This window comes from Salvelinus alpinus, chromosome 6 (genome assembly GCF_045679555.1).
Source record: "Salvelinus alpinus chromosome 6, SLU_Salpinus.1, whole genome shotgun sequence".
Lineage (NCBI taxonomy): Eukaryota > Metazoa > Chordata > Actinopteri > Salmoniformes > Salmonidae > Salvelinus > Salvelinus alpinus.
In genome coordinates, this window is record NC_092091.1 from 7281135 (window position 1) to 7299618 (window position 18484).

Sequence of the window (18484 nt, forward strand, 5' to 3'; positions counted from 1 at the left end):
TGATCCTAACCCTCAGTGTTGGATGATTGTGAAGTGATCCTAACCCTCAGTGTTGGAGGATTGTGAAGTGATCCTAACCCTCAGTGTTGGACGATTGTGAAGTGATCCTAACACTCAGTGTTGGAGGATTATGAAGTGATCCTAACCCTCAGTGTTGGAGGATTGTGAAGTGATCCTAACCCTCAGTGTTGGAGGATTGACAGTTACACGTGGTTATCATGTGGTTCTGGTGTTCAGTTGTGACTCTACCTGTTGTTTGGCTGACTGTGTTATAGTACAGTACAATATAGTGTGTTATTTATTTTACACCAACCAAACCAACCTCAAACTGTATACAGTTGAAGTCGGAAGTTTACATACACTTTAGCCAAAATACATTTAAACTTAGTTTTTCAAAATTCCTGACATTTAATCCTAGTAAAAATGCCCTGTCTTAGGTCAGTTAGGATCATCACTTTACTTTAAGAATGTGAAATGTCAAAATAATAGTAGAGAGAATTATTTATTTCAGCTTTTATTTCTTTCATCACATTCCCAGTGGGTCAGAAGTTTACATACACTCAATTAGTATTTGGTAGCATTGCCTTTAAATTGTTTATCTTGGGTCAAACGTTTTGGGTAGCCTTCCACAAGTTTCCCACAATAAGTTGGGTGAATTTTGGCACATTCCACCTGACAGAGCTGGTGTAACTGAGTCAGGTTTGTAGGCCTCCTTGCTCGCACACGCTTTTTCAGTTCTTCCCACAAATTTTCTATAGGATTGAGGTCATGGCTTTGTGATGGCCACTCCAATACCTTGACTTTGTTGTCCTTAAGCCATTTTGCCACAACTTTGGAAGTATGCTTGGGGTCATTGTCCATTTGGAAGACCCATTTGTGACCAAGCTTTAACTTCCTGATTGATGTCTTGAAATGTTGCTTCAATATATCCACATAATTTCCCTTCCTCATGATGCCATTCTATTTTGTGAAGTGCACCAGTCCCTCCTGCAGCAAAGCACCCCCACAACATGATGCTGCCAACCCCGTGATTCACGGTTAGGATGGTGTTCTTCAGCTTGCATGCCTCCCCCTTTTTCCTCCAAACATAACGATGGTCATTATGGCCAAACAGTTCTATTTTTGTTTCATCGGACCAGAGGACATTTCTCCAAAAAGTATGATCTTTGTCCGCATGTGCAGTTGCAAACCGTAGTCTGGCTTTTTTATGGCGGTTTTGGAGCAGTGGCTTCTTCCTTGCTGTGCGGCCTTTCAGGTTATGTCGATTTAGGACTCGTTTTAATGTGGATATAGATACTTTTATACCTGTTTCCTCCAGCATCTTCACAAGGTCCTTTGCTGTTGTTCTGGGATTGATTTCCACTTTTCGCACCAAAGTACGTTCATCTCTAGGAGACAGAACGCGTCTCCTTCCTTGAGCGGGATGACGGCTGCGTGGTCCCATGGTGTTTTTACTTGCGTACTATTTTTTGTACAGATGAACGTGGTTCCTTCAGGCATTTGGAAATTGCTCCCAAGGATGAACCAGACTTGAGGAGGTCTACATTTTTTTCTGAGGTCTTGGCTGATTCCTTTTTATTTTCCCATGATGTCAAGCAAAGATGCACTGAGTTTGAAGGTAGGCCTTGAAATACATCCACAGGTACACCTCCAATTGACTCAAATTATGTCAATTAGCCTATCAGAAGCTTCAAAAGCCATGACATTTTCGGGAATTTTCCAAGCTGTTTAAGGCACTGTCAACTTAGTGTATGTAAACTTTTGACCCACTGGCATTGTGATACAGTGAATTAGAAGTGAAATAATCTGTCTGTAAACAATTGTTGGAAAAATTACTTGTGTCATACACAAAGTAGATGTCCTAACCGACTTGCCGAAACTATAGTTTGTTGACAAGAAATTTGTGGAGTGGTTGAAAAACGAGTTTTAATGACTCCAACCGAAGTGTATGTAAACTTCCGACTTCAACTGTATACCTACTGTGCCGTCAGAAAGTATTCAAGCCCCGTGACTTTTTCCATGTTTTGTTGTGTTCTCGCCCATCTACATGACAGTGAAAACACGTTTTCAAATTTTAACATGAAGTCCAAGGAACTCTCCGTAGATCTCAGAGAATACATATTGTGCTGTATATTTATATCGTGTTTATATAGTGTTTATATAGTGTTTATATGGTGCTGTGTGTTGAGTCTTAACTCATTCACCAATGCTTTCTTATAGCTACAGTAAATATGAAGAATTGTGACCAATTGAACAGCTTCCTAAATTCCAGCCTGTAGCTTTAAGACGAGTAAGTAATTATTTTCGAAAAGGTTATGTTGAGTAGTGGCGTACCACCAACAACTAGAGCCCAAGCCAGGACATTCACAGCTTGAATCTCCTTTGGGCACTGAGACATGGCTGTCTTACAAATGGGTTTCTGTCTGGATCTGTTATGTAACAAACTGGCTGACTGGCTGGCTGACGGGCTGACTGGCTGGCTAACTGACTGACTGGCTGACTGGCTGGCCGACTGGCAGACTAGCTGACTGGCTGACTGACTGACTGACTGGCTGACTGGCTGACTGACTGGCTGACTGGCTGGCTGACTGGCTGGCTGACTGGCTGACTGACTGGCTAACTGGCTGACTGGCAGGCTGACATACTGGCTGGCTGACTGGCTGGCATACTGACTGGCATTTTGACTGGCTGACTGACTGGCTGACTGGCTGGCTGGCTGGCTGGCTGGCTGGCTGGCTGACTGGATGGCTGGCTGGCTGACTGACTGGCTGGCTGACTGACTGGCTGACTGGCAGACTGACTGGCTGACTGGCTAACTGGCTGGCTGACTGGCTGACTAGATGGCAGACTGGCTGACTAGATGGCAGACTGGCTGACTAGATGGCAGACTGGCTGACTGGCTGGCTTACCGGCTGGCTGGCTGGCTGACTGTCTGACTGGCAGGATGACTGGCTGGCTGACATACTGACTGGCTGACTGGCTGGCATACTGACTGGCATACTGACTGGCTGGCTGGCTGGCTGACTGGCATGCTGGCTGGCTGGCTGGCTCGCTGACTGGCATACAGACTGGCTGACTGGCATGCTGGCTTACTGACTGGCATACTGACTGGCTGACTGGCATGCTGGCTTGCTGGCTGACTGACTGGCATACTGACTGGCTGACTGGCATGCTGGCTGGCTGGCTGACTGACTGGCATAATGACTGGCTGACTGGCATAATGACTGGCTGACTGGCATGCTGGCTGGCTGACTGACTGGCATACTGGCTGGCTGGCTGACTGGCTGGCTGACTGGCATGCTGGCTGACTGGCATACTGACTGACTGGCTGACTGACTGGCTGGCTGGCTGGCTGACTGGCTAACTGGCATACTGGCTGGCTGGCTGGCTGGCTGGCTGGCTGGCTGGCTGACTGGCTGACTGGCATGCTGGCTGACTGGCTGGCTGACTGACTGGCATAATGACTGGCTGACTGGCGTGCTGGCTGACTGGCATACTGACTGGCTGACTGGCATGCTGGCTGGCTGACTGACTGACATACTGACTGGCTGACTGGTCATCACAAACAGACCTGAGACTGGACTGTCCCTGTACTCCATCCTATCTGTTAAATAGACCTGACCATCAAAGGGCCCAAGAGCAGTACTGTATGTGGTGTCTGTTAATAGCCTGGGGACATGAGGGACCAGTTGGATTAAGGAGGTGCTGGGTTTAGTTCTGTAGTAGATGGAAGGTGATAGTGTATATTACTGTATAAAAGGCTGTACTATAGAAGGTGATAGTGTATATTACTGTATAAAAGGCTGTACTATAGAAGGTGATAGTGTATATTACTGTATAAAAGGCTGTACTATAGAAGGTGATAGTGTATATTACTGTATAAAAGGCTGTACTATAGAAGGTGATAGTGTATATTACTGTATAAAAGGCTGTACTATAGAAGGTGATAGTGTATATTACTGTATAAAAGGCTGTACTATAGAAGGTGATAGTGTATATTACTGTATAAAAGGCTGTACTATAGAAGGTGATAGTGTATATTACTGTATAAAAGGCTGTACTATAGAAGGTGATAGTGTATATTACTGTATAAAAGGCTGTACTATAGAAGGTGATAGTGTATATTACTGTATAAAAGGCTGTACTATAGAAGGTGATAGTGTATATTACTGTATAAAAGGCTGTACTATAGAAGGTGATAGTGTATATTACTGTATAAAAGGCTGTACTATAGAAGGTGATAGTGTATATTACTGTATAAAAGGCTGTACTATAGAAGGTGATAGTGTATATTACTGTATAAAAGGCTGTAATATAGAAGGTGATAGTGTATATTACTGTATAAAAGGCTGTAATATAGAAGGTGATAGTGTATATTATTGTATAAAAGGCTGTACTATAGAAGGTGATAGTGTATATTACTGTATAAAAGGCTGTACTATAGAAGGTGATAGTGTATATTACTGTATAAAAGGCTGTACTATAGAAGGTGATAGTGTATATTACTGTATAAAAGGCTGTAATATAGAAGGTGATAGTGTATATTACTGTATAAAAGGCTGTACTATAGAAGGTGATAGTGTATATTACTGTATAAAAGGCTGTAATATAGAAGGTGATAGTGTATATTACTGTATAAAAGGCTGTACTATAGAAGGTGATAGTGTATATTACTGTATAAAAGGCTGTACTATAGAAGGTGATAGTGTATATTACTGTATAAAAGGCTGTAATATAGAAGGTGATAGTGTATATTACTGTATAAAAGGCTGTACTATAGAAGGTGATAGTGTATATTACTGTATAAAAGGCTGTAATATAGAAGGTGATAGTGTATATTACTGTATAAAAGGCTGTACTATAGAAGGTGATAGTGTATATTACTGTATAAAAGGCTGTACTATAGAAGGTGATAGTGTATATTACTGTATAAAAGGCTGTACTATAGAAGGTGATAGTGTATATTACTGTATAAAAGGCTGTACTATAGAAGGTGATAGTGTATATTACTGTATAAAAGGCTGTAATATAGAAGGTGATAGTGTATATTACTGTATAAAAGGCTGTACTATAGAAGGTGATAGTGTATATTACTGTATAAAAGGCTGTAATATAGAAGGTGATAGTGTATATTACTGTATAAAAGGCTGTACTATAGAAGGTGATAGTGTATATTACTGTATAAAAGGCTGTACTATAGAAGGTGATAGTGTATATTACTGTATAAAAGGCTGTACTATAGAAGGTGATAGTGTATATTACTGTATAAAAGGCTGTACTATAGAAGGTGGTACGAAACATGCAGTACAACACGTGGATGATAACACTAGCTATATACAGTGGGGAGAACAAGTATTTGATACACTGCCGATTTTGCCGATTTTCCTACTTACAAAGCATGTAGAGGTCTGTAATTTTTATCATAGGTACACTTCAACTGTGAGAGACAGAATCTAAAACAAAAATCCAGAAAATCACATTGTATGATTTTTAAGTAATTAATTTGCATTTTATTGCATGACATAAGTATTTGATCACCTACCAACCAGTAAGAATTCCGGCTCTCACAGACCTGTTCGTTTTTCTTTAAGAAGCCCTCCTGTTCTCCACTCATTACCTGTATTAACTGCACCTGTTTGAACTCGTTACCTGTATAAAAGACACCTGTCCACACACTCAATCAAACAGACTCCAACCTCTCCACAATGGCCAAGACCAGAGAGCTGTGTAAGGACATCAGGGATAAAATTGTAGAACTGCACAAGGCTGGGATGGGCTACAGGACAATAGGCAAGCAGCTTGGTGAGAAGGCAACAACTGTTGGCGCAATTATTAGAAAATGGAAGAAGTTCAAGATGACGGTCAATCACCCTCGGTCTGGGGCTCCATGCAAGATCTCACCTCGTGGGGCATCAATGATCATGAGGAAGGTGAGCGATCAGCCCAGAACTACACGGCAGGACCTGGTCAATGACCTGAAGAGAGCTGGGACCACAGTCTCAAAGAAAACCATTAGTAACACACTACGCCGTCATGGATTAAAATCCTGCAGCGCACGCAAGGTCCCCCTGCTCAAGCCAGCGCATGTCCAGGCCCGTCTGAAGTTTGCCAATGACCATCTGTATGATCCAGAGGAGGAATGGGAGAATGTCATGTGGTCTGATGAGACAAAAATATAGCTTTTTGGTCTAAACTCCACTCGCCGTGTTTGGAGGAAGTAGAAGGATGAGTACAACCCCAAGAACACCATCCCAACCGTGAAGCATGGAGGTGGAAACATCATTCTTTGGGGATGCTTTTCTGCAAAGGGGACAGGACGACTGCACCATATTGAGGGGAGGATTAATGGGACCATGTATCGCGAGATCTTGGCCAACAACCTCCTTCCCTCAGTAAGAGCATTGAAGATGGGTCGTGGCTGGGTCTTCCAGCATGACAACGACCCGAAACACACAGCCAGGGCAACTAAGGAGTGGCTCCGTAAGAAGCATCTCAAGGTCCTGGAGTGGCGTAGCCAGTCTCCAGACCTGAACCCAATAGAAAATCTTTGGAGGGAGCTGAAAGTCCGTATTGCCCAGCGACAGCCCCGAAATCTGAAGGATCTGGAGAAGGTCTGTATGGAGGAGTGGGCCAAAATCCCTGCTGCAGTGTGTGCAAACCTGGTCAAGAACTACAGGAAACGTATGATCTCTGTAATTGCAAACAAAGGTTTCTGTACCAAATATTAAGTTCTGCTTTTCTGATGTATCAAATACTTATGTCATGCAATAAAATGCAAATTAATTACTTAAAAATCATACAATGTGATTTTCTGGATTTTTGTTTTAGATTCCGTCTCTCACAGTTGAAGTGTACCTATGATAAAAATTACAGACCTCTACGTGCTTTCTAAGTAGGAAAACCTGCAAAATCGTCAGTGTATCAAATACTTGTTCTCCCCACTGTATCTTAGCACCATCACAGTTTGAGATTAGAAGTCGTGTTTAGAAATCCTCCGTTTCGTAGGAAAGACACGAGGGAGGCAATTCCATTCAAAAGCCCACAAACATAGTTGAGAATTGCTCCGTAGGGCTCTGGTCAAAAGTAGTGCACTATGTAGGGAATAGGGTGCCATCTCTGGTCAAAAGTAGTGCACTATATAGGGGAATAGGGTGCCATAGGGCTCTGGTCTAAAGTAGTGCACTATGTAGGGAATAGGGTGCCAGCTCTGGTCAAAAGTATATAGGGAATAGGGTGTCAGCTCTGGTCAAAAGTAGTGTACTATATAGGGAATAGGGTGCCCGTTTTGGCCGCAGACAACGTGATGAGACTTGAGGAGAAAGACATGATGTGATATAAAATGATTTCCCTCTGGGTTCCACTGAGATCTGCAGCTTCCTGTCTTATAGTGACACTGGGTCTAATGTATCACGCGCACACACACACGCACACACACACACACACACACACACGCACGCACGCGCACACACACACACACAAAAACATCACGACACATTTGCCTACGACATAGAACTGTGTTGTGCCAAATGAGTGATAACTAACAATCAATCACATGCGACGTTATTTAGGATTGACCTGGTAACTGATGTTCAATACATCAGATCATTAATCGATAAGTTTAAACGTCTGTCCAGTCGTCAGTATGCCCCCGTATCAATAATAATCACACACCTGTTGATGTGACGTCAGGTTTCCTTAGTTACATTAAACAGATTGGTATTTTAGTGTTCAATAGGGCTGGTTTCTCCTGAGTTGCGTCCCAATAATAATCTCCTTCCCTTCTGAAGTTTAGCACTTGTTCACTAGTTCCCCTACAAATGTAAAAGCACTGGATCAGTGTAGGCGTGGGTTAAAGGGAGTTTCATATGCCAGTCATGTCAGTTTACATCCCGTGAGGGTCTACTGGATCAGTGGAGGCGTGGGTTAAAGGGAGTTTCATATGCCAGTCATGTCAGTTTACATCCCGTGAAGATCTACTGGATCAGTGGAGGCGTGGGTTAAAGGGAGTTTCATATGCCAGTCATGTCAGTTTACATCCCGTGAAGGTCTACTGGATCAGTGTAGGCGTGGGTTAAAGGGAGTTTCATATGCCAGTCATGTCAGTTTACATCCCGTGAAGGTCTACTGGATCAGTGTAGGCGTGGGTTAAAGGGAGTTTCATATGCCAGTCATGTCAGTTTACATCCCGTGAAGGGAAGTGGACCGACTTCAGGACAAAGGAGAAGTGATTGTTACTTTATCAGTAGCAGGACTCAGTCAGTGTGGTCAGTCATCAGTAACTGGATCAGTAGCAGGACTCAGTCAGCCTAGTCAGTCATCAGTAACTGGATCAGTAGCAGGACTCAGTCAGCGTGGTCAGTCATCAGTAACTGGATCAGTAGCAGGACTCAGTCAGCGTGGTCAGTCATCAGTAACTGGATCAGTAGCAGGACTCAGTCAGCCTAGTCAGTCATCAGTAACTGGATCAGTAGCAGGACTCAGTCAGCGTGGTCAGTCATCAGTAACTGGATCAGTAGCAGGACTCAGTCAGCGTGGTCAGTCATCAGTAACTGGATCAGTAGCAGGACTCAGTCAGAGTAGTCAGTCATCAGTAACTGGATCAGTAGCAGGACTCAGTCAGAGTAGTCAGTCATCAGTAACTGGATCAGTAGCAGGACTCAGTCAGCGTAGTCAGTCATCAGTAACTGGATCAGTAGCAGGACTCAGTCAGAGTAGTCAGTCATCAGTAACTGGATCAGTAGCAGGACTCAGTCAGAGTAGTCAGTCATCAGTAACTGGATCAGTAGCAGGACTCAGTCAGAGTAGTCAGTCATCAGTAACTGGATCAGTAGCAGGACTCAGTCAGCGTGGTCAGTCATCAGTAACTGGATCAGTAGCAGGACTCAGTCAGAGTAGTCAGTCATCAGTAACTGGATCAGTAGCAGGACTCAGTCAGCGTGGTCAGTCATCAGTAACTGGATCAGTAGCAGGACTCAGTCAGCGTAGTCAGTCATCAGTAACTGGATCAGTAGCAGGACTCAGTCAGCGTAGTCAGTCATCAGTAACTGGATCAGTATAGGCGTGTGGTTCCCGGTGTGGCGCAGCGGTCTAAGGCTCTGCATCTCAGTGCAAGAGGTGTCACTACAGTCCCTGGTTCAAATCCAGGCTGTATCACATCTGGCCTGTGATTTGGAGTCCCATAGGGTGGCGCGCAATTGGTCCGGGGTAGGCCGTCCTTCTAAATAAGGATTTGTTCTTAATAACTGACTTGCCTAGTTAAATGATTTTTAAATAAGGGAGTTTCATATGCGAGTCATGTCAGTTTAGGTCCATGAAGGGAAGTGGACAGACTTCAGGACAAAGGACAGGTGTTTGTTACTCTATCCGTATCAGGACTCAGTTAGTATAGTCAGTCATCAGTAAGGTGGAAATGAGTATCAAAACACACTGAAGAGCTATAAACGGTGGCAACCCGTGGACTAAAATGTTAAATGTAACGTTCTTTTGAGGTGCACGTCTTTGCAGGAACACAGTTCATATATGAATCATCCGGGTGATTATCGCCTGCCTACTATCAAATCAATGTTCTTTCGATTACCGCAAAACTTTAAAACACTGAGTCTCAAATAAACGACTGTTTGAAATGAACGGCTGTTTCAAATAAACGACTGTTTGAAATAAACGGCTGTTTCAAATAAACGGCTGTTTCAAATAAACGACTGTTTCAAATAAACTGCGCGTCTAAATGAATTCTTAACGAGGTTACCATAGATACAGCTTTGATATTCCCAAATGTCAAATATAGTTTTTTTTTATTCTGTCAGTGTTGCTAACCATGGCGGCACCAAAAAGAAACACAGCATAAAATTCAAGCTAGCAAAAGAAGGCCTTGAGGGCGATACATAAAGCTTAATAAAGTGCAGTGATACTATCCAGAGTAGTGATACTATCCAGAGTAGTGATACTATCCAGAGCAGTGATAATATCCAGAGCAGTGATACTATCCAGAGCAGTGATACTATCCAGAGCAGTGATACTATCCAGAGCAGTGATACTATCCAGAGTAGTGACACTATCCAGAGTAGTGATACTATCCAGAGTAGTGATACTATCCAGAGCAGTGATACTATCCAGAGCAGTGATACTATCCAGAGTAGTGATACTATCCAGAGTAGTGATACTATCCAGAGCAGTGGTACTATCCAGAGTAGTGATACTATCCAGAGCAGTGATACTATCCAGAGTAGTGATACTATCCAGAGCAGTGATGCTATCAAGAGCTGTGATACTATCCAGAGTAGTGATACTATCCAGAGCAGTGATACTATCCAGAGCAGTGATAATATCCAGAGCAGTGATACTATCCAGAGCAGTGATACTATCCAGAGTAGTGATACTATCCAGAGCAGTGATACTAACCAGAGTAGTGATACTATCCAGAGCAGTGATACTGGCAGTGATACTATCCAGAGTAGTGATACTATCCAGAGCAGTGATACTAGTAAGAGTAGTGATACTACCAAGAACAGTGATACTATCCAGAGCAGTGATACTAGTAAGAGTAGTGATACTACCAAGAACAGTGATACTAGTTAGAGTAGTGATACTAATAAAAGTAGTGATACTAGTAAGAGTAGTGATACTATCCAGCGCAGTGATACTAGACAGAGTAGTGATACTAGTAAAAGTAGTGATACTAGTAAGAGTAGTGATACTAGTAAGAGTAGTGATACTAGTAGGAGCAGTGATACTAGTAAAAGTAGTGATACTAGTAAGAGTAGTGATACTAGTAAGAGTAGTGATACTATCCAAAGCAGTGATACTAGTAAAAGTAGTGATACTAGTAAGAGTAGTGATACTAGTAAGAGTAGTGATACTAGTAGGAGCAGTGATACTAGTAAAAGTAGTGATACTAGCCAGAGTAGTGATACTAGTAAGAGTAGTGATACTACCAAGAACAGTGATACTAGTAGGAGCAGTGATACTAGTAAAAGTAGTGATACTAGCCAGAGTAGTGATACTAGTAGGAGCTGTGATACTAGTAAGAGTAGTGATACTATCCAGAGTAGTGATACTAGTTAGAGTAGTGATACTAGTAAGAGTAGTGATACTAGCCAGAGCAGTGATACTAGTAGGAGCAGTGATACTAGTAAAAGTAGTGATACTAGTAAGAGTAGTGATACTAGTTAGAGTAGTGATACTAGTAAAAGTAGTGATACTAGCCAGAGTAGTGATACTAGTAAGAGTAGTGATACTAGTAAGAGTAGTGATACTAGCCAGAGTAGTGATACTAGTAAGAGTAGTGATACTAGTAAAAGTAGTGATACTAGCCAGAGTAGTGATACTAGTAAGAGTAGTGATACTAGCCAGAGTAGTGATACTAGTAAGAGTTGTGATACTAGTAAGAGTAGTGATACTAGTAAGAGTAGTGATACTAGTAAGAGTAGTGATACTAGCCAGAGTAGTGATACTAGTAAGAGTAGTGATACTAGTAAAAGTAGTGATACTAGCCAGAGTAGTGATACTAGTAAGAGTTGTGATACTAGTAAGAGTAGTGATACTAGTAAGAGTAGTGATACTAGTAAGAGTAGTGATACTAGCCAGAGCAGTGATACTAGTAAGAGCAGTGATACTAGTTAGAGTAGTGATACTAGTAAGAGTAGTGATACTAGTAAGAGTAGTGATACTAGCCAGAGCAGTGATACTAGTTAGAGTAGTGATACTAGTAAGAGTAGTGATACTAGTAAGAGTAATGATACTAGTAAGAGTAGTGATACTAGCCAGAGTAGTGATACTAGTTAGAGTAGTGATACTAGTAAGAGTAGTGATACTAGTAAGAGTAATGATACTAGTTAGAGTAGTGATACTAGTAAGAGCAGTGATACTAGTTAGAGTAGTGATACTAGTAAGAGCAGTGATACTAGCCAGAGTAGTGATACTAGTAAGAGTAGTGATACTAGTAAGAGTAGTGATACTAGTAAGAGTAGTGATACTATCCAGAGCAGTGATACTAGACAGAGTAGTGATACTAGTAAAAGTAGTGATACTAGTAAGAGTAGTGATACTAGTAAGAGTAGTGATACTAGTAGGAGCAGTGATACTAGTAAAAGTAGTGATACTAGTAAGAGTAGTGATACTAGTAAGAGTAGTGATACTATCCAAAGCAGTGATACTAGTAAAAGTAGTGATACTAGTAAGAGTAGTGATACTAGTAAGAGTAGTGATACTAGTAGGAGCAGTGATACTAGTAAAAGTAGTGATACTAGCCAGAGTAGTGATACTAGTAAGAGTAGTGATACTACCAAGAACAGTGATACTAGTAGGAGCAGTGATACTAGTAAAAGTAGTGATACTAGCCAGAGTAGTGATACTAGTAGGAGCTGTGATACTAGTAAGAGTAGTGATACTATCCAGAGTAGTGATACTAGTTAGAGTAGTGATACTAGTAAGAGTAGTGATACTAGCCAGAGCAGTGATACTAGTAGGAGCAGTGATACTAGTCAAAGTAGTGATACTAGTAAGAGTAGTGATACTAGTTAGAGTAGTGATACTAGTAAAAGTAGTGATACTAGCCAGAGTAGTGATACTAGTAAGAGTAGTGATAATAGTAAGAGTAGTGATACTAGCCAGAGTAGTGATACTAGTAAGAGTAGTGATACTAGTAAAAGTAGTGATACTAGCCAGAGTAGTGATACTAGTAAGAGTAGTGATACTAGCCAGAGTAGTGATACTAGTAAGAGTTGTGATACTAGTAAGAGTAGTGATACTAGTAAGAGTAGTGATACTAGTAAGAGTAGTGATACTAGCCAGAGTAGTGATACTAGTAAGAGTAGTGATACTAGTAAAAGTAGTGATACTAGCCAGAGTAGTGATACTAGTAAGAGTTGTGATACTAGTAAGAGTAGTGATACTAGTAAGAGTAGTGATACTAGTAAGAGTAGTGATACTAGCCAGAGCAGTGATACTAGTAAGAGCAGTGATACTAGTTAGAGTAGTGATACTAGTAAGAGTAGTGATACTAGTAAGAGTAGTGATACTAGCCAGAGCAGTGATACTAGTTAGAGTAGTGATACTAGTAAGAGTAGTGATACTAGTAAGAGTAATGATACTAGTAAGAGTAGTGATACTAGCCAGAGTAGTGATACTAGTTAGAGTAGTGATACTAGTAAGAGTAGTGATACTAGTAAGAGTAATGATACTAGTTAGAGTAGTGATACTAGTAAGAGCAGTGATACTAGTTAGAGTAGTGATACTAGTAAGAGCAGTGATACTAGCCAGAGTAGTGATACTAGTAAGAGTAGTGATACTAGTAAGAGTAGTGATACTAGTAAGAGTAGTGATACTAGCCAGAGTAGTGATACTAGTAAGAGTAGTGATACTAGCCAGGGTAGTGATACTAGTAAGATTAGTGATAATAGTTAGAGTAGTGATACTAGTAAGAGTAGTGATACTAGTAAGATTAGTGATACTAGTAAGAGTAGTGATACTAGTAAGAGTAGTGATACTAGTTAGAGTAGTGATACTATCAAGAGTAGTGATACTAGTTAGAGTAGTGATACTAGTAAGAGTAGTGATACTAGTAAGAGTAGTGATACTAGTAAGAGTAGTTATACTAATAAGAGTAGTGATACTAGTAAGAGTAGTGATACTAGTAAGAGTAGTGATACTAGCCAGAGTAGTGATACTAGTAAGAGTAGTGATACTAGCCAGAGTAGTGATACTAGTAAGAGTAGTGATAATAGTTAGAGTAGTGATACTAGTAAGAGTAGTGATACTAGTAAGATTAGTGATACTAGTAAGAGTAGTGATACTAGTAAGAGTAGTGATACTAGTAGGAGCAGTGATACTAGTAAGAGTAGTGATACTAGTAAGAGTAGTGATACTAGTTAGAGTAGTGATACTATCAAGAGTAGTGATACTAGTAAGAGTGGTGATACTAGTAAGTGTAGTGATACTAGCCAGTGCAGTGTGAAAGTTTCCTATTTGTTCTTATCTTATTCAACTGTTATCATGCACCTGCAACAAAGATAGCTTAGATGTGCGAATGCCTTTTACAATTTTTCAAGCTAGCAGTGATAAAAATATGCCACCGGTAGTCCCGCCAGATGATCGGGGTGAAAGGAGATCTACGCCGCAGCGAGTGACAGACGGGCTTCTGAATTCGATGCTTGTGCAGGCTGGCGTGACAAATTACCTGGAGCACAATGGGTTTTCAGTCAGGCTACACACTGCTGTTTGTAGTAGCCTCCTGGCTCAAATACAAGCCTGTCTCTTACAAGCACCCGTTGGGGTTCAGTGATTGAAGCACATAAACCCCCAGGCTATCAATTAAAGTTTTAACAGTATTCCTTACTTTTCCTTACTTGGGTTAGAATCTAACATAGTGTGTCTGAAAACATCCTATTCCCTATTATGAGATGTACACTTTAGGTGAATAGGATGCACAACCAATTCACCTCAATGCTACAAACTACAACATCTATAAACCCTAATTCACCTCAATGCTACACACTACCACATCTATAACCCCTAATTCACCTCAATGCTACAAACTACCACATCTATAAACCCTAATTCACCTCAATACTACACACTACCACATCTATAACCCCTAATTCACCTCAATGCTACACACTACCACATCTATAACCCCTAATTCACCTCAATGCTACAAACTACCACATCTATAACCCCTAATTCACCTCAATGCTACACACTACCACATCTATAACCCCTAATTCACCTCAATGCTACAAACTACCACATCTATAACCCCTAATTCACCTCAATGCTACAAACTACCACATATATAACCCCTAATTCACCTCAATGCTACACACTACCACATCTATAACCCCTAATTCACCTCAATGCTACACACTACCACGATTATAACCCCTAATTCACCTCAATGCTACACACTACCACATCTATAACCCCTAATTCACCTCAATGCTACAAACTACCACATCTATAAACCCCTAATTCACCTCAATGCTACACACTACCACATCTATAACCCCTAATTCACCTCAATGCTACACACTACCACATCTATAACCCATAATTCACCTCAATGCTACAAACTACCACATATATAACCCCTAATTCACCTCAATGCTACAAACTACCACATCTATAACCCCTAATTCACCTCAATGCTACAAACTATGATAATAATGAATCAGTGTAATAATTAATCAGTATAATAATTAATCTGTATAATATCAAATCATACTCTCTGTTTAATAATGAATCATACTCTCTGTATAATAATGAATCATACTCTCTGTATAGTAATGAATCATACTCTCTGTATGGTAATGAATCAGTATAATAATGAATCGTACTCTCTGTATAATAATGAATCATACTCTCTGTATAATAATGAATCATACTCTCTGTAAAATATTGAATCATACTCGCTGTATACTAATGAATCCTACTCTCTGTATAGTAATGAATCAGTATAATAATGAATCAGTATAATAATGAATCAGTATAATAATGGATCAGTATATTAATGAATCATTCTCTCTGTATAATAATCAATCAGTATAGTAATGAATCATTCTCTTTGTATAATAATGAATCAGTATAATAATGAATCAGTATAATAATGAATCAGTATAATAATGAATCAGTATAGTAATGAACCATTCTCTCTGTATAATAATGAATCAGTATATTAATGAATCAGTATAATAATGAATCGGTATAGTAATGAATCATTCTCTCTGTATAATAATGAATCAGTATAATAATGAATCAGTATAATAATGAATTAGTATAATAATGAATCGGTATAGTAATGAATCATTCTCTCTGTATAATAATGAATCAGTATAATAATGAATCAGTATAATAATGAATCGGTATAGTAATGAATCATTCTCTCTGTATAATAATGAATCAGTATAATTATGAATCAGTATAGTAATGAATCATTCTCGCTGTATAATAATGAATCAGTATAATAATGAATCAGTATAATAATGAATCGGTATAGTAATGAATCATTCTCTCTGTATAATAATGAATCATACTAGTGTCACAAGAGGGCAGTACTGTCCTTTATTCCCCATCATCCCTGTTGTCATCAGAGACACACTAGGGCTCCCTATTTCCTATCAAGTGCACTACGTTTGACCAAGGCTACTGGGAGGTACCCCTTTGACCCCTAAAAGCAGATGTGTTTATAATTGGGCAGATACAGGCATGACAGCTTGACTCACATCCTCTGTTTTGCTCCCCAGGATCAGTGTCATGCTCTGTGGGAACCTTAATTTGCATAGCCTACTCTTCTCAACAACAACAACAACAACAAAAAATCTTAATCTCATCTTTCAAACACTTCAAACTAGTAGAAAACTGGCACATGTTGACAAAGTCCATTGTGGATACCTATGGTGATGAAATTGTCAGCAAAGCGTTTACACAGCACGGTTTCATCTATGTGCAGTTAAACGTTCTATATGAATTAGATTGATGCGTCAGTGGCTTTTAAACACCTCTCGAACTCAGGAGGAAAGTAGATTTCTTACTCACTATTATGTTCCCCTCTGCTATTGAAACAGTTCTAATACGCCGTTCTGTAACCTTAGCGATACCGCCGGAATGCTTTAGGTATTTGTCCACAGGCACATACAATACCGTAGAAATCGACCTCTGACGAGAGACGGTGGGCTACCATTGAAGTGTGCAATAGCACATCTCAAGGCCAAAGTGGCCATAGAATGAGAGTTAACCGAACAACCTCTACACAATAACACAGATATAGGGGTAGTGGAAGCTGAGCTGGGGAGACTGACTCCTGGCTGCCTGGTCCCCCCCCCTCTTCAGTTTCCTCCTTTATTCATGCACCATGGTGGAGAGCGAGGTAGAGGCAGTATTCCTTTACCCCTGGTCCTTACTCCTTTGCAGGCTTCCCCAGTGAATCCCCCTCCTTCTCTCCCCCCTACTGACAGGACTACAGTACAGAGCTCCCTCCATCTACCTGATCTACCTGCCCCTGTCTCTTCTGTCTCCACCTGATCTACCTGTTTCTGTCTCTTCTGTCTCTTCTGTCTCTACCTGATCTACCTGATCTACCTGATCTACCTACCCCTGTCTTTTCTGTCTCTACCTGATCTACCTGCCGTTGTCTTTTCTGTCTCTAACTGATCTACCTGATCTACCTGCCGTTGTCTTTTCTGTCTCTAACTGATCTACCTGCCTCTGTCTCTACCTGATCTACCTGATCTACCTGCCTCTGTCTCTTCTGTCTCCACCTGATCTACCTGCCTCTGTCTCTTGTCTCTACCTGATCTACCTGATCTACCTGCCTCTGTCTCTTCTGTCTCCACCTGATCTACCTGCCCTGTCTCTTCTGTCTCTACCTGATCTATCTGATCTATCTGATCTACCTGCCTCTGTCCATTCTGTCTCTACCTGATCTACCTGATCTACCTGCCCCTGTCTCTTGTCTCTACCTGATCTACCTGCCTCTGTCTCTTCTGTCTCTACCTGATCTACCTGATCTATCTGATCTACCTGCCCCTGTCTCTTCTGTCTCCACCTGATCTACCTGCCCCTGTCTCTTCTGTCTCTACCTGATCTACCTGATCTACCTGTCTCTGTCTCTTCTGTCTCCACCTGACCTACCTGACCTACCTGTCTCTGTCTCTTCTGTCTCTACCTGATCTACCTGATCTACCTGTCTCTGTCTCTTCTGTCTCCACCTGACCTACCTGTCTCTGTCTCTTCTGTCTCTACCTGATCTACCTGATCTACCTACCTCTGTCTCTTGTCTCTGCTCTCCTGTGACCTGGATAAATTATGCCTTCCCCTTTAACACACCTCCACACCTAATCAGCTTTGCTTCCTTTACAATGTTGTTGCTTGATCTCTCTATCTCTCCTTGTCCTCTTCTTCTTCTCTTCTTCTTGTTCCTGTCTTTTTCCACCTCCTCCTGTCTCTCTTTGTCTCTGCTGTGTTGTCTCCTTGTCCCTCTCTCTCCTTTCCTAGTGGGGAAGTGCCAGGTGGGCAGACAGGGGCATCGGTAGCGTTGGGGGGGAGAGGGGATGGGGAGGGTCCGGCGGGTCCCAGTGACAGTATGAAGATGATGCCTGGCGGTACCAGCATGGTGATGTCGGGGGGCAAGGCCGGGAGGTGGCAGGCGGTCCAGAGCCACATGCAGGCGGGAGGACTCAGACCCACCAAGTGAGTTATAACGATTGAATACTGTTCTAGGGAGATGGTGTATACTATATATACACAAACATTAAGGACAGAACATTAAGGACACTTTCACCCTTTTCCCCCCTCAGAACAGTCTCAATTCCTCGGGGCATGGACTCTACAAGGTGTTGAAAGCCTTCCACAGGGATGCTGGCCCATGTTGACTCCAATGCTTCCCCACAGTTGTGTCAAGTTGGCTGGATGTCCTTTGGTTGGTGGACCATTCTTGATACACGCAGAAAACTGTTGAGCGTGAAAAACCCAGCAGCATTGATTCACACCGGTG

At 41.5% G+C, this 18484-nt stretch overlaps 1 protein-coding gene across 2 annotated transcripts in view; it reads left to right on the forward strand.

Moving 5' to 3' along the window:
* The window catches only part of LOC139578042 (synaptotagmin-7-like), a 358749-nt gene that overhangs the window by 214099 nt on the left and 126166 nt on the right, over window positions 1–18484 (forward strand). Inside the window, exon 1 of one of the 2 annotated variants that reach the window (XM_071405194.1) lies at window positions 18052–18180. The exons of the other annotated variant lie outside the window; for it this stretch is intronic. Within the exon in view, the coding sequence (XP_071261295.1) occupies window positions 18074–18180 (107 nt within the window). The 5' untranslated portion in view covers window positions 18052–18073. Of the gene's footprint in view, window positions 1–18051; window positions 18181–18484 lie in introns of those variants that run through there. 2 annotated transcript variants of the gene reach the window in all.